At 39.6% G+C, this 16248-nt stretch overlaps 1 protein-coding gene across 1 annotated transcript; it reads right to left on the minus strand.

Moving 5' to 3' along the window:
• Positions 1 to 1067: 1067 nt before the first annotated feature.
• Positions 1068 to 15266, minus strand: agpat2 (1-acylglycerol-3-phosphate O-acyltransferase 2 (lysophosphatidic acid acyltransferase, beta)). The gene is made up of 6 exons (XM_015059468.1): positions 14824 to 15266; positions 7901 to 8034; positions 4423 to 4598; positions 4204 to 4299; positions 2863 to 2935; positions 1068 to 2496 (listed from the first exon to the last, which is right to left on the minus strand). Exons 1-6 carry the CDS (start codon positions 15000 to 15002, stop codon positions 2339 to 2341), a joined length of 816 nt encoding a protein of 271 aa, XP_014914954.1. The 5' UTR covers positions 15003 to 15266; the 3' UTR covers positions 1068 to 2338.
• Between the last annotated feature and the right edge of the window lie 982 nt (positions 15267 to 16248).

Below are 16248 nucleotides of genomic sequence, written 5' to 3' on the forward strand. Positions count from 1 at the left end.
AAAAAAAGGCTGATCAGCACTTTATGAAACTTTGACAGTACTTACACGACGATGGTTGATTAGAGAGAGAAAAAAAAAACATTTTCTGACTTAAGGACTATTAGTTAAACTCTACTAGGAGTTTAAAGTGCTTTGGTCAAATTAAACCTAAATTGATTTTTTTTTTTTTTTTTGGCACCAGTCACTCTTAATGTGAAGTATGGTGGAGGACCTGTGATGCTGAGGGCACATTTTCCAGCCAGAGCACCTTTAAAGGGTCCATGGAATCAATCACTTTTTGAAATACAACGGCATTAGAAAAAAAAAAAAAAAAAAATTGGTAACTAGGGTATTTTGGTCAAAGTCTTCAGACACAATACCAACTATCTTGCATTTCACCCTCTAGACCTAAAACCAGTAGAAAATCTGTGAAAGGGCAGGATTCTGGTCAATCCAGAGACGATTCTCTGAGAAGTGTGCTTTCTTGCTATGAATGCTTCAACCTTTTAAAACATTAGAGAAGTTCCTATAAAGTATGAATAACTAAATTATTTTTATTAACTTGTTTAAAGATGATCAGATTGCTGAGGAACTTTTCATTAGCAATCAACAATGTTCTGTTTCCCTGGTACATAAATAATATGCGACACATTTCTATTTTACCACTCTTCAAAATAGAACATGCCTACAAAATATGCAAGTTCTCCTAATTTGCGTAGGTTGAAACTATCACAGACATTTCAGTGTGAAATCTGCTACTTAGGAGAAAAAAAAAACATTTTTAAGGATTTTCAACCAATTTTTTAAGGGTTATCAATAAATGGAGGGTGCTGTAGCTAAAAATAATAATAAAATAAAGAAAGTAAAGAACAAAAAGAAGATCCTGAACACTGCAGTACATTCTGAAACGGTGTTTGATGGGCAAAACAGGTGACCGTGTAAAGGCAGTGAGCAAAACCTGGAGGCAAAAATAACAGGAAGTCAGTCAGTCTGATGTGGTTAGAAGTTAATGCTACAACATAAGAAGACACAACATAAAGAAAAACAAAATACCAAAATGTCAAAGTGCAACAACAACCAACCAAAAATAAGGCCAAAAATCTTCACTATTTATTTCGAATAATGCAGTAATTCCTCTAGAGAAGAAGTCTTAACTTAATCAAAACTAAAAACTTTTTTTTTTTTTTTTAAGATGAACAACAACAAAAACTTCATTTCAGTCACCCAAAAATAGATTTTTAACTTACAGGTTTGCTAATCAAATGACACAAGAATTAGTGACACGCCCATTAGGTCGGCTTCATATTATTGGTAAATCAGTCAGCATTCCTTAGACGTTTTTATAGGAAATGTCATGGCACAGCAGGTAGCTTGCACTTTGGAACTGTAATGCTAAAACGGCATCACTTCAAGACACAAAGTCAGTCGCCTTCTGACATATTTTAAATATGTCCTCCGAGTTGTTCCTAAGGAGCTAGAACATGTGGTTCGCTTTAAAAAAGCAGGAAAACAAATCTAATCCTATGTGGAAATAATAAATAGAGCAAAAAAGAAAGAAAAAAAAAAAAAAACACACAGAAGACCGCGAGAGGAAACTTGCTGTTGATCGCTGCACGACGGTTATTTCTGCTGCTTTGGAAAAAGAACACAAACACACAGGACACCGATCAGTTCACTAAGCTCATTAAGCGATGTCACGCCACTGAGCCAATGTGAACGTAAAAGAGTTGAATTCGTAGCGTTTCCTCCAACCTCTGGTGGAGATCCCGCTCCGCTGGCCGTTTGAGCAAAGAGTCTGGAATGCAGAAAAGTCAGAAGACACTAAAAAGCAAAGGAAGGACGAAGATGGGATATCTGTACAGCCAAAAAATAAACTCAAGGCAATATGAGAGGAGCACATAAATATCTAGAGATGTTATGTGAAAAAAACCTGTCAAAGTTTATCCGATAAACAAAAGGCAACAAAAAAAATAAAAATAAAAAATACAAAAAGGGGGAGGGCAGGGGGTGGAGAGAAAGACAAAAGGAAAGCAGAAAATAGTTCAAGATCAGGGAAATAAAGCCAAAGTACAAAGCAACTGTGAAGGTGGACAGAGTCATCCAGAAGGCATGCATGAACGACACACATCCGTACTGTTCGGCTTGCCATCCGTCACTCCGCTCGCGCCGCTCCGAGCGCCGCTGAGGGTCAGGACTGACCTGAGCTCTTCCGATCGGGCCAGAGGACAGAGACGTCCTCGTCTCGTCTCCCGGTCAGGCCACAGGGCCTGCCTGGAGAAAGCAGAGAGGTCTGAGGGGCTGGGAGGTCTCTGACACGGGTTGGGAAAAGAAAAAACAAGAGGCTTTATTGGCCGATATTTCAGTGCTTTAGGGGCCCGTTGCTCTTGGCTACAGAGTCGGAGATTTCCAGGAAAGCGGTACGCATCAGGCTGTGCGATTGGTCGGACAGACATGACACGTCGTCTGAGGTCAGTCCCTTTGTCTCAATCTTTGGAAGGATCCTCAACCTGATGACCCCTGTGTTCAAAAAAACAAACAATAAAAACCATCAAACATCATCTTACTCTTCAAAAACCTGTGCCTACATACTGGGGACGTCCCAATCCGATACTGATATCAGAAATCGGTGTGATAAATGGCTCAGTTGTTCTGATACCTATTTGTGTTGACCATTGTTCTCTAACATCACTTGATCAAGACTTTTCTAACAGTCACACTACAAAATAAGTAATAAAAGTATGTAAGATTCGTGCGGATGTCGTATCGGGTCAATATTGGTATCAGCCAGCACTCAAAAATGCGATATCGGTATCGTATCGGAAGTGAAAAAGTTGCTGCGGGACATTCCAAATAAGTACTGTGCAACATTTAGAGCAGAGTTACCTGAGTTGAACTGCTTTTCTTTCCGAAGGTAGAAACTGTTGTAGGAGGAGAAGACTACAGGTATTATGGGAACCTAAAAAAAAAACCAAAAAAAAAAAGGGAGACAAAGAAGTCAAAATATCAGAATAGAAATATCCGGTATTGAAAAGACCATCCATGCCTTTATTACAACCATTTATTCTTTTCAAATGTACTGTGTAAATGTACGGGACTGGAGACAGTGAAATGATTCAAAGCGAAGCAAAGTTGTGTTACAATGACCTAGTCAAAGTCCAGATCCAACAGAAAATGTCTGCAGGACTCGAAAATACTGATTAGAAGAGAGAATAAATGAGGTTCAGCTACTATGTAAGGTAAAATTCTCAGCCTCCAGGTGTTTAACTTATCATCAGACGTCTTCCAGCTGTAACTGCAGTTTTCACTCAAGGCAGGATTATAAATGTGTGCTGCATTTCAGATTTGTACTAGTAAAAACAAAAATACATAAATAAAATAAAACCATGCATCTTTCTCCATCCACAGTCATGTGTTACTTTGTGCTTACACATAATCAAATAAAATCTCAATAAAAGTTTGTGGTGTTGAGAAAATATACAAATTTAAGGTACCGTACTTGTATAGACATATATACGCCTTAGTCCTGATGTACATGTGAAGTCAACTGATAGGAATCTTTAGCAGAAAGTTACGAACCCATTAGCTTAACATCGTTTTCAAGGGTGAAGAAAGCTGTGCTTTCAGACCACATGCTATTTATTCAGCAGCATGTTTTTTAATTTGTTCCACCTGCATGTGCGCCACGAAACGCCACCGACAGAACGGAGACCTCCCACCTGCAGGCATGCAGAAATTAAAGATCGTAAGCGCGCGCAGCCGAGCTGTGAATTACACGGCAGTCGATCTGTGCTGAAAGCTCCGTTCACCCTTGCTCTCAACATCTGAGGCAATAAAACAATAGCAAAACAATGTGCATGAGGGTCAAAGCTAGGATTCCTCAACAAACATGCTACAAAAATGATTTTTTTAAAAAATCATTCAGGATGCAGATGCTGTAATCTATGCAGTAAGGCTGCATTATAACTTGGCTGTGCTCCATGTAAGACTTCTGGCTCCCCCGTGTGTCAGCGAGCCAAAGTTTGAGAGAAGTTTTCTGGAATACGGCCAAGTCCGTCTCAGTCACTTCAGTCGAAGTCAGTGGAACAAGCAGGATGAGGGTGTGAACAGCAGCACAAAAAGACTGACTCCAGTCAACGTGAGACAACACACACACGCACGCACACACACGGCTCAGCGCAAAAAAGGAAACGGGAAGCCAAACGACGACAAGTCAAACACACTTACTTGTGCCTGCACAGCCAGGTGGAAAGCCCCTTTTTTAAAGGGCAGCAAGTCGCCGTTCTGGTTGCGCGTTCCCTCTGGGAAGACCCACAATCGAACCTATAGAGGAGGGTGGGGATAGAGGGTTGTACGAAACAGGAGGGTGATTTAGAATCAAAATCTCTGCCAAAAACAACCTCAAGATATAGACGTGCCCCCGTGTTTCCTAAACACTTTGATTACCTGCTCGTCGAGCATGGTTTTGGCAGCGTCGGCCATGACGCTCTTGGCGTCATTCGTCTTTTTGCGGTTGATGAAAACGATGCCGGCGAGCCAGCAGATGAGGCCGACCGTGCCGGCGTAAACCAGCTCCTTCTTGGCTATCGTGGTGCAGCGGTCGGGTAGGATCTCCATCATCCCTGAGAGACACGCTAGTTGTTACGGTGTTAAAAGGACAGAAACGCTAAAAGTAATGGTTTATTTACATTCAGCGCTGTGCAAAATGTAACCTAGTTAGGAGAAGAAATGATATGATTCCAAACAAACATTTAACTTTATATGTGTGCATGAGCACAACCTGTAGAGTTAGGCCAACTGGGACAGGTTTCAAATCTGAACTCTTTTGTAGCCAGCAAAGGGCGACTTCAAATCAAAACTTAATTTATTAGGGTTTGTGCATGTCTCTCCAACTCCAAGTTAAGACCATTAGGAAAAAAATTTAAGATTTGTATTACAACGGAAATATACAAAAGAAAGTTCCATGTTTTATGTAGTAGTTCCGTTCTTATGTTTGTACAAAATAAGATTGTATCAGTTGCAACCAGTGGTGAAGATGAACGTCGTCCAGCCAACAGGGGATCATTTACACTCATCAACAACAGACGCAAAACAGCTAGCCAGCTAGGTAGCAAGGGTTTATTAGCAGCTAATTAGTGGTAGCCTCAACTGCCTCGAGACACAGAACGTAGCAAAGATGTGCATCAGTGTGCAACTTAAACTTTCACCTGACAGAAATGTCTCGCAAGAAAAATACACTGCATAGAATATACAAGATTAAATATTCCTGCCACAGCTAAATTTACAACCTGCGATTATGATTTAAGGCCAACCAAATTTAATTTTTTCTAATGAATTTAAGACATTTTAAAGAACTTAACTTTATATACATGAATGTAAGACTTTTTAAGGATGAGTGGACACTTCATTACCTCGGCAAGCATATTCCTTCAAATCATGTGGTTCATTAATTTTTACATTTACCGCTTTAGAATTTGACCTTTAGCGTCACATACATCGTCATCAAAAGCATTCACTCCCTTTGAACTCTGATGCCCCCAGTCTATCCCATAAAACACTGGTTAAATACTCCAAAATATTTGGTTGAAAAGTGATAAAATTATGGGTGCACCATTGTCAGGCTGATTTCTGACCTTTAAAAAGTCCAATCTCCTGATTCCGATATTGACCGATACCGATTTTTTTCTTTGTCTGAAAAGTCACGAAGTTGGCAATAGTGGGGTGACAATTGTTGACCGCACTCCTGGTGGGCAGGTTTGTCATAGCAAAAGATGGTAGCGATGGATTTTTAGAGCTTTTCATTGGTTTATAAGAGTCACGCACAAAATTGGTTTGTCATGAAAGTATGGGATGGTCATCCAGACTTAAGGAATTTGATTGGAATCCTAGACAAAATATTCAAACATTCAATAAAAACAAACAAAAATAAACTGTTGAAGTCCCTATACGTTTTACACAGTGCTTGCCTAATAAAAGATTACGTTCCATTCAAGTACAGCAAGTACAAAGTTCCTATTAAGAAACAACATCTAGGAGTCTGGAACGAACTTTGACTTCTTCTGCTTGGAGTCGGATTTACTGAAGTTTAAATCCCTGATAACAGGTATGCTGAATGTGAAAACACGGCACGTATCTTTATTGATGGGAGTTATCCTGCCTGCTTTAACAACCTCTGTGTAGTGAGTGATATGGCAGAGCCATAAAACTCAAGAGAAAAGATGATAATATCAAGACAGAAAACAGAAGAGCGAGTAAACTATCAGCGTAGAGAAGAAAACAACAAAAAAAACAGAAAACTGAACACAGAGAGAAAATTACACTTGCTCTAGGAAGAGCTCTGGTATTAATGGCTGAGTGTAGCTGTTGGCATGGCAACTTGGACGCCGAGTCAGCCTCCCGCTGAGCTTTTTTCCTGCACTAATGAGATGCCTGGCTCTCCTCCTGCTGTCACCACGCTGGCAAGAAGCCTGCGCTCATCACTCACCGACACAGAGAAACACTCCTCCTGGGCCAATAATGGGAAGTAAACACACCTAACCCAAATTAGTGTCACTTCACACTCTAGATTTAGGACTAAGCTGAAAAGTAAAAAGGAAAAAAAAAAGGCACTAAAACTGACAACAAACACGGCAGAGTGGCCAAGAACTCGACCAAAGATGGTGATGAAATTCATCGCCAGGAGTTCTAGTGAAATGCTGGGTTGTTATTCGTTCTAATTTTAGCAAAACCGACTCTACAAATCCATCTTCAGAGGAAGAATGAGGAAGGGGGGAATTGTTACTAAAAAAAAAAGCAAAGGTCTAAAGTTTGAAAGTAATATACTTGGCGCCGGGCCTCAATGGTGGACTCATGAAGTCATGGTCTGCTCCGTGTTTCTCTGAATGAACTGGCAGACGTATTAAGTCTCGGATGGCGATAGGAACTGATGCATCCAGCAGTCCTCCACCTCATAAAGTGCACTTTTATGCAGTTTGGTCAGATATTTAAAGCAGACTGTGACGGCTGGCTGGCCTCCACAGGATCAGGATGAGTTGAACTCCAGATCTACAGCAGACGGCCTCGGTGTCTCGGATCACAAATGTTTTCAACAGCAAGAAAAACTACAGAAGCTGTTGACCCGAATGATTGACCCGTTTTAGAGACAGACAAACACTGAGGTCTGTCCTGGCAAATAAACCATAAATTGTCCATCTGCTGTTATTATATTTTTCCTTTTCTGACTTGAATAATAGAAATTACATTGCGATCCATATTTAAATACCATAAAACTGGGGCATCTTTACATAAAGTTATCATAATGTGATAGATATGAACCCAAATATCTGTGTTGGCTTGAAGGAATAAAATTAATCTACCAATCAGTAAGAGATGAGGTCCAGACATTGTAGCAATTCAGAAAGTTGTTTGTTTGAAAGCGTAATCATGGCCTCTACCTTCTATGAAACTCTGGATTGCTCATTTTTACTGATAGATTTGCAGAGCAGAGGGTGACTAAAAAAAATCTATATTGCTCCCATTAAGCAGGAACGGTTCTTTCTGTACGTTTGCCAGAGAGATTGGATTCAGCACATTTATATTTAGAACCCCCCTTTACAAGCTCAGTGGCACAATTCTTCCATCTGGGACTAATTGCTGCCCCTGTGAGTGTGTGTGTGTGTGTGTGAGTGTGTGTGTGTGTGTGTGTGTGTGTGTTCAAATTGGGGTTCTGTTGCTAATGGAAAAAAAAAAAAAACCACAAGCATTGGCTTCTACCATAAAACGGATCTTATTATTAAAAAAGCTAAGGAGAAAAGACCATCTGCTCAACCATCTTGGATGACTCTTCGAATCTTTCAGTCGGTGCTGAAAAATAAATGATCGTGTTGGTTGACAATAAACTCAAAACCTGGATCAGAGGTGACATGACATGAACCGTGACGCCTACCCAGAACGTCCAGGGAGCTCTGGTGGTTGGAGATGATGACATAAGGCCCTTCTGTCTGCAGGTGCTCCCAGCCTCTCACTTCAATTCGAAGCCCAAACAAGTACTTGACATGACGGACCATGGAACGGATAATCCTGGACAGGAAAAATTGGGGGTGGGGGGGAGAAAAGAAAGTTATGACAGTACTGAAAACGTGTAGGTTTTAGAGTTAAGGTACCATCATGCTGTGCTCAGACAGATATGTTATCAGGTGCAATCACTTTATACACAGATATTCTCAGCACATTCATGTTAAGTTATGAAACAACTTGTACCGTAGCCAAAATAATACAAATGATAACTCAGGTGGCTGCTCAGTCAGCTCACTCTTCTGCATTTTGTGGCTCACACTATCATTCCTTTGTATCATCTCTCACTAGAAACAACCGCACTCCTCAAAATGACTAAAACATAGTCACATGTTCGAATTTTGTACAATCCTCGTCTTGCATGTCGCTTTTAGGAACAGCTGACAAGCTTCTGTGAGAAGTACAGATTAGTTTCTAGAAGTTTCTTGTGTCTCTTGTGTTTAAATTTAACCCAAGATAGCTAAATTTGCTTCCCTTATTAACAACTTCCACAGTAGGCAGTAAGAGTCTCTTAATACGGTTTTCACTTTCAATACGATACCGATATTGCAGCTTTGAGTATTTCCCAATATCAATATTAACCCGATACGATATCCCCATGAATCATACATGCTTATTAATTATTTTGTAGTGTCAGTCAAATCTCTGAAAATCATCTTCATTCTCTCATTGCTCGACTACACAACTTCCTTCCTGAAAAAGACTACTTATATCAAAGGTTTTAAATTTCCTTCAAACTGAAACAAGCTCCTGTGAAGTCTTTATGTAATAAGACTGAAAGGTTGATGTTGCAATTTAAAAAAGTATCATATTTGAAGCCATCTGTGCACACAAGAATTACAATTTTGATCGTTTGTGGAGTTCCGTTTCACCGTCTCTAACTTTCACTGCCGAATTTGGCGGTTCTGCTTTCTCTGTAATCACTTTCTGTAGCCTCACGCTACATGAATGCCGGGTTTGAAAAGCACCAACTACTCCATTGATTTTTTTATTCCTTGGTGCTCGACCTCTGGTTTTTTTCCTTGTGACTGAACTCATCCTGGTTTCAGTGCAAAAAGGCACATTTTACTCCAATGCTGTGATTGCATTTTGTGGTTTTGTTATTACAAACAATGCACTGACAGAAGCCCCCAGGCTGCAAATAAAGCAGAGGAAGTGTTTTCTAAAAGAAGACGCAGCATCATGTGCAGTTTCTATTTTTGCTCTATCTGGTCTCAGATGTCACTCATGTTTCCACCCTCAGGTCAAAATGTGTTTATTTTAGGATGTAAAAAGACCAGGAAGGGAAGCCCCATAAAAGGCTGTTTACAAACAAGCAATGGGGAATCTCATAGTAGCGGTTTTCACTTATCGTTATCCATGACCTGTCTAGCTTTGAAACTCAAGTTTGTCTTCAGAGAATAAGAGAATTACCTTAAAATAAAAAGCATGCAAACCAAATGTAAACTTCCTTGTTCCCGATTTTAACCACATATTTCTTCAATTTAATTGTAACTAGCGTGTAAATCTGTCCTTTAACTTTTTATTATAACTAATGGTGCACCGATTGCAGATTTCAGGCCGATCACAGATCTTCAAAAAGCTTGACTTACCGATTTTGATTTTGGCCAATACCGATTTATTTCTATGTATAACTAACAGTTAGATGCTACAAAGTCACAATAAGCCTTTAATTTTCCTAATTTTATATATATATATAGTACAATACCCATGAAACAATACAAACACATTCTGACTGTACATGAGGGAGTTCCTTTGGTGATTTTCAGACCTTTGTGGCGTTAGATAAGATTGGTGGATAATATCGGTTTCACATATCCGCCCATCATAGATCACCCAAAATTAAGGAAATCTGGGCTGAACTGTGGAGGAGCTGCAGAATCCACAGCTCTAATCGACATCTGAAATGTATTATTACTGCACTTGACAAATCAGATTTTTGTTTAAGCCCAATCTGCAAAACAGAATGTCGAGAAAAAAAAAAACAACACTGCACGTCGCCCCTATAGTGAACTGCAATTTGGTAATCGGCAACCTATAGGCACTCGACATTAAGTCTTTTGATCCAAATGTTTTCTTGTATTCTGTATTTCAGAAGTCAGATGTTGCCCAACAAGCCCATATGGAATTAAAGTGTCTTTTGTTCTGGAATGTGGAATAGAAAGAATAATAAGTATCATCTTGAGAATATAAACATTTATAGACTTTTTGACAGGGCTTGAAAGTAATACTACACACATTCATCTGATAAACTTCAAACAGCCTGTACTGGGAGGATCAAACCTCGCTTTTTCCCTTTGGTAAGTTACACTATGGCTTTAAAGGCAACCTTTCTACAAGACCTTGTGGTGATAAAGTGCTCAGTCCAGTGCAAAAGGCACTGACACGCAATCACTTGCTGTTACAACGACTGCAACACCAGTCCAGAGTTTTACAACCTACCCAACCAGATTTCATTAGGGCAAATTTCAATATCAGCCCAAGAGTCAGATCCTTTGAACTTATCAGGCGTGATCATGTTTAGGCAAGAACTAAAGTCCACAGCTAAGACTAAATCTGGCCTGCAATCCACAAAACTACTGAATTGACAAACCTCATACCACAGCTCAACTTAGTCAGCCTTTTTTATTTTCTTTTTTTTTTTACAAGTTAAAGGTCAAGCTTGCTTAGGGCAGGACCGTGATCATAAGGGAGGAGGGACTGAACAAACGATTACTTCATCAGAAAAGCATGAATTCACATGGATAAAGCAGTTTCACTGGGATTTGGGTAATAAATTATTATTATTATTTTTAATTGTGTGGTTACAGATCAGATCTCACCCACTTTAGCAGCCAATTATCCTACCATTTATCTTTATTGTTCTTTTTTTATAACAATGATAAACTACACGATAATGTTTGCAAACTAATAACTAAAAGTATGATTAAGTCTATTAGTTTTCATCTTTTCCTGACTGGAGCAGCAATAAATATTTGTAATATTTGTAATTATTTAGTTAAACTGTGCTAACAGATGTATCCTGTGTCTTGACGTAGCACATTTGGCTACCTACAAGTTGTTTCCTGAGGAGTATTTGCATTGGTGAGGATTTGACATGCTCTCCCTGCCAAAACAATCGACTACCAAAAAATTGAAGACAAAGAAACAGTAATGGGTTTTTAAATAGATTTCGTCATCCCCTTTAAAGTTATCATAATAAATACAATGAAATATTGTCACCAACCTTCAAGTATGCCCACATCTAAAAGCTAGTAGTCTGTTAGAGGATTGTTGGGACTGGAGACTGAGGTGAATGTTCTCCTTTACCCGGCAAAATATCTACAACAGAGTGATTCACACCGAAGCATATTCATGCTTTATGATGGTTTAAACAAAGTCCAGTCCTGAATTTAATTGAGAATCTGTAGCAAGACTTGAAAGTTGGTGTTCAAAGATGGTCTCCAGCTTAAAGTGTTTTTTTGAAGAAGAGAAGTCAAAGATGCCAAACTGTACATGATCAAAGCTGGAGAAAACTGGGAATGCACTTATATGAAAATTTAGGCCGATATCTAATATTATTTTTGCTTTATGTCCGCTAACCGATATTATACATCTCCCTACCCTTTCGACAGTGACAAAATAGACCACATCGCTTCGATTCAACATCCTACAGTCTTTGCGCTGCATCACTATCACAGTCACATGACCAAACAAATACCGCATGGCCAATCCCCTACTCTTTCAGAAACACAAAGGGCAACAAGATTAAAATAGACATTGGTTGTCAAAATCAGTAGTTTTACTTAGCGGACACCAATATGTAAAAACATTACTAATATTGGTTAATAATACCAATGTTAATGTGGGCACATCATGCAACCCAACTGAAAACATATCCCAAAATGTTTGCAGCAGTAACTAGTGTGGTAGCTCACATGAGGAGGCTGAATTCAAATGTATTTTTATTTTTTTTTTAGATTTTATTCATAAACCTAAATGACATGTATCCATCATTTTCCTGCAGGTTTCTAATTATACACACACTACTTTGTGTTGGTCTAATACAAAATATCCCCCAAAACACACACAGCATGCCAAAGTATGGAAGTGTTCAAGAGACTGAATACTTCTCTACAAGGCAATGCATGTCTGATCGTGTCCACCGACTTCCTCTGTAATCCTCTGGTTTGAGTGAAAATACAACAGCCATGAAGACAAAGACTTGTCTCCCACTGACTGTAGTACAATTGCACAATCTGCAACCGGAGCTCAAGCAGTGGTGAGTGAGGAGAAAAAAAAAAAAAAAAAAAAAAGAAAAGAAAAAAAAGACAAATGTCCATCTTTAATTGTTATCATGAGATCCAGGCATGATAATGAATACTGGACTCGTACCCAGAATGTGGCAGCAATTCAAGGTGATTCCCTGGAGAACAGCACGCAAACAAAAACACAAGCACTAAATTAAATGTAGCTTTTATGGGTGCACTGAACAGACTGAACAGATGTGAGTCTGTTTTGCCCAGTGAGTCGACTGAATGCATTCCAGGGCTCCAAGTCAGCTGCAGAGTCCCTAGTCAGGCCCAGAATTCAGGCGTTTGTGTGACACGCAAAATGACTGACAGTCCCCATTTTTCCTGTCAAATCGCTCGGCCATTTCTGCGCACGAGCACCAAACGTGCACCGACCAAACTCTGTTCACCCCTCCGTTCAAGGTATGTCCCCAACTGAGTTGCTTTGTCACAGTCAACAAGTCCAGATAACCTTTGAGCGGGCAAGCACGGTACACTGGTGCTACATGACACCACCGGACTGCGAAACAGTTATTCCTAGCGCATTAAGGCAACTCTCGGGGTCTGCAGTCAGCACGTGAGGATCCGGTGAGGTTAGCAAGGCAATCTGCCTCATGACTATTCAGTAAGCCAAGCCTAATCAGGGAAAATTCGCCATCTGGCATCTGTCTCTTCGAGGTAATTACTGGAATATGTGAAGCAGTCAATCAGAAAAACCCCTGATCAGTAGATCCAAACACTTTGTTGGATAAAATTAAAATAACCGATTCCTTCCTTCCGTCGTTGGGAATGAGATGTACTTCTGAATGTATGAGATCTAGATGAAAACATGCAAAGTCAAGATTTGAAAAATTCAAATACAAAGCAGATATCAGCAGAAACAAGACGGATTATTGTTGGGTACTGCAATGACTCTTTTCAATCTTTATCCATCGTTCAGTCACCAGTAGGTTCCCATAAGAGATTCACCAAGAAGGTGAACGAAATTCGTCAATTTTCAACTGACCAGTGATCGACTATCCATAAACTAAAAAAAAAAATCCAATATTTTTCTGACCAGTGAACACATCCCTTTTGCTCCCTACAAAATATGTTGCTTTGGAAGCCGTTACTGCAGGACGAAGACTCAAAGTTAGTGATTTTTTGTTTGAGCAAAGTGTTTTAAGTTAAAGTCTGGAAAAGCAAAACTATGCAAGACAACTATTTTATACACAGGGATGTCGACAACCATTTTGTAGGTTTGGCCGATACTTGCCGATATTTTCCCCACGACTTACAGACATGAGCTTTTCATGGAAGCACCGCCAGCGGTGTGGTCGTTGTTTTACTGTGACAAAAGCATAAGGAAATACGTCTAGTATAAATAATGGAATAACAAATGTGATATCAGTAAGTATCAGTTGTCAGCCATAACAGCAACTTTAATGTCAGCCCAAATTTTGATATCAGTGCATCCCTAGAAATAGTGTCTAAATTCTCTAGGAAATGCACACAGTCTATGCTATTCACAGTTGATACTAACCATTTTAGCTCGTTTTTTCTGCACGTTCTGTGCGACGTCACACACATCCCAATAATAAACAGGAATGCTAGAAAAAAATATATCTGAAACACTTATTCAGAATTCTTAAAAATAAACCGGAATCGGATGGTCAGAGCTTTAAAATAAAACGGAGATAAAAAATTATGATCAGTGCCTAGTGCTAATCACTTTCATTGATTTTCACTGAAATCTATATCAGTTCTGGAAATTAAATACAGGCAACATACATTATTAGCATTAAGATCATACATGCATGACACTGCAAACTAAAATAGCCCGCAAGTACTGAATCCAATCAGTCACTTCATCATGCAATGACACGACTGGATGAATTGTACAGCTTTAAAGAACTCATCAGAACCATGCAGCGGTTCTCTAGGAATTAAATCCCGATACTCTTATTTTGAAACTCAAAATTAAATGAAAAAGTATGCATGTTAAGTAGCTAAAAAGATTTGAATTAATTATGCTGGAGGATACTGAGTACATATAAACAAGAGTTGTATCATTTTCATAATTGGTTTGGCAAGGCTAGGGGTTATTGTTTTGGGAAAACAAACTTTGCTTTCTTAACTAATGCTATAAATATCACACAACTGACTGAGATTGTTGTTGACAGCATAAACAGGATAATCATTCCTGCCCGATACTAAAACAAACATCAACCCGAGTTAGCAATGTTTGCTAATAGTAACACATTACTGCTGCCAACGTGTGAACGGGGCTAATATAGCGTACGATTAAAAATTAGTTTAGTTTTTTTCTTCTTTTTTTTTTTTCTTCTCCGACAGAAAAGTTGAACATTTTAATATATTAGACTCTCTCCTCGTCCTACACGCTGGCTAATTTTTATATTTTCACAAAAGTTGTGGCTACAATAAGAGCGCCGCCAGCCTCATCTGAATGTTTCATATCAACAACTGCTGCTGCTAAACAGCTAGCAGGCTAACGGCTGCTAACTGTCAGACATTTCCAACTCACCTCATGTTTTCCACGTCTCTCCCTCCGCTTTTAAGTAAACATATGGGAATCCCCAGAATGGCCAGGAACATCATCCAGGCCACGTAGAAGAACTTTTTGAAATAGAACACAAACGTGCTGCTGGTCCACATCAGGAGTGGAAACAGCAGCAGCAGCAGCAGCATCCACGCCACATCCATAGCGATGCACTGGAGAGACTCGCGGCCAGCCGAAAGCGCTCGCAGGTCGGATGAGGAAGCCGCCAGCTACGGTCCAAGAAGGGAAAAGGGGCGCACCGCGACCCCGACGGACATTACACAACCGGACAGTGTTCCCTTTAATGCGCAAGAGTGAAAGCGATGCTGAGACCGTGGGCAGCACGGAATGAACAGGCACCGCGGCTCATCTGTTGCTAAATGGCATCATGAGGTGGAGTCAAATCGTCATCGGTTTTGCTTGCTTTTCTATTTCCGGTTGGTTCACGGCGGACGGGTCAGAAGTCACGAGCTACATAATTACTGTTTTACGGAGCCCAAACGTCCGTCAGCAAATTCTTAACTTTCAGCTGGTTTATTCGAAATCACAAAAACTGCAGGCAGCAGAGCACCTGCTTAATGTTTATTATTATTATTATTATTATTATTATTATTATTAAGATCCTGGGAAAAATGTCACTTAAGGGCCCCATTTCTACTAAAGTTCACCATAAATCTTCCCTTTTATACAAATGTAACATATTAATGAAAGCCAAATAATGTTAGATTTACCTTTCACAAATGTAACATTAGTGCTAACAAGGAGGGCCCTGATGCTGTCCATCCTTCTGAAATGTCTCCTTATGCATCAATTTAATCTGCTTCTTAAAACCAAATGCCACAATGTGTAACTATTATCGCTTCCTCTTGTGTGCATCTCACAATACAATACCAACAATAAGCTTACATTATAACTCTGCAAGTATGACTTCTCAGCAATGAAGGTTTTCCTGCAACTGGTGCACTGCATTCATCAAACTGTCTGTAAATTCAAGTTGTCGTGGTGCCACGAGGGGCCCCTAAAAAGTAAATCCACAGCTTTGGCTGGCCCTGTTGGAGGATTCTTTATTACCTTTCAATGTGGTTCACCATCCAAAATTACCAGTGTAATGATCTCTAGGTGTTCGCTGTTACCCCTCAGCATCAGACTAGTTTGACTGCAGATTAAAGCAGATGTTCAATTGGATTAGTGGTAATAATCCAATCCATGGCCATAATCTGACACTGTCCAGTCGCCCTGACAAAGACGTTTCGGCTACGTCGAGGAGCTCTACTTGACATGATTTGGAGGATTATGATGAAGTGGCAGATAATCCTAATCTAATATGTGTAGAGATAGTGTTAGTGTTACTGACCTCCATTTAAATACATCTTAAATAGACATATATAAAAAAAACATCCTTAAGATTTA

Source organism: Poecilia latipinna, unplaced genomic scaffold (genome assembly GCF_001443285.1).
Source record: "Poecilia latipinna isolate Pla-1442-1.1 unplaced genomic scaffold, P_latipinna-1.0 Scaffold1629, whole genome shotgun sequence".
NCBI classification, from domain to species: domain Eukaryota; kingdom Metazoa; phylum Chordata; class Actinopteri; order Cyprinodontiformes; family Poeciliidae; genus Poecilia; species Poecilia latipinna.

Coding starts and splice junctions, on each gene's coding strand:
- agpat2 (XM_015059468.1), bottom strand. CDS start 15,002: ATGGATGTGGCGTGGATGCTGCTGCTGCTGCTGCTGTTTCCACTCCTG. Junction 4,599..7,900: donor GAGCTCCCTGGACGTTCTGG/GTAGGCGTCACG, acceptor CGTGTCTCTCAG/GGATGATGGAGATCCTACCC. Junction 2,497..2,862: donor AGAAAAGCAGTTCAACTCAG/GTAACTCTGCTC, acceptor TTTTGAACACAG/GGGTCATCAGGTTGAGGATC.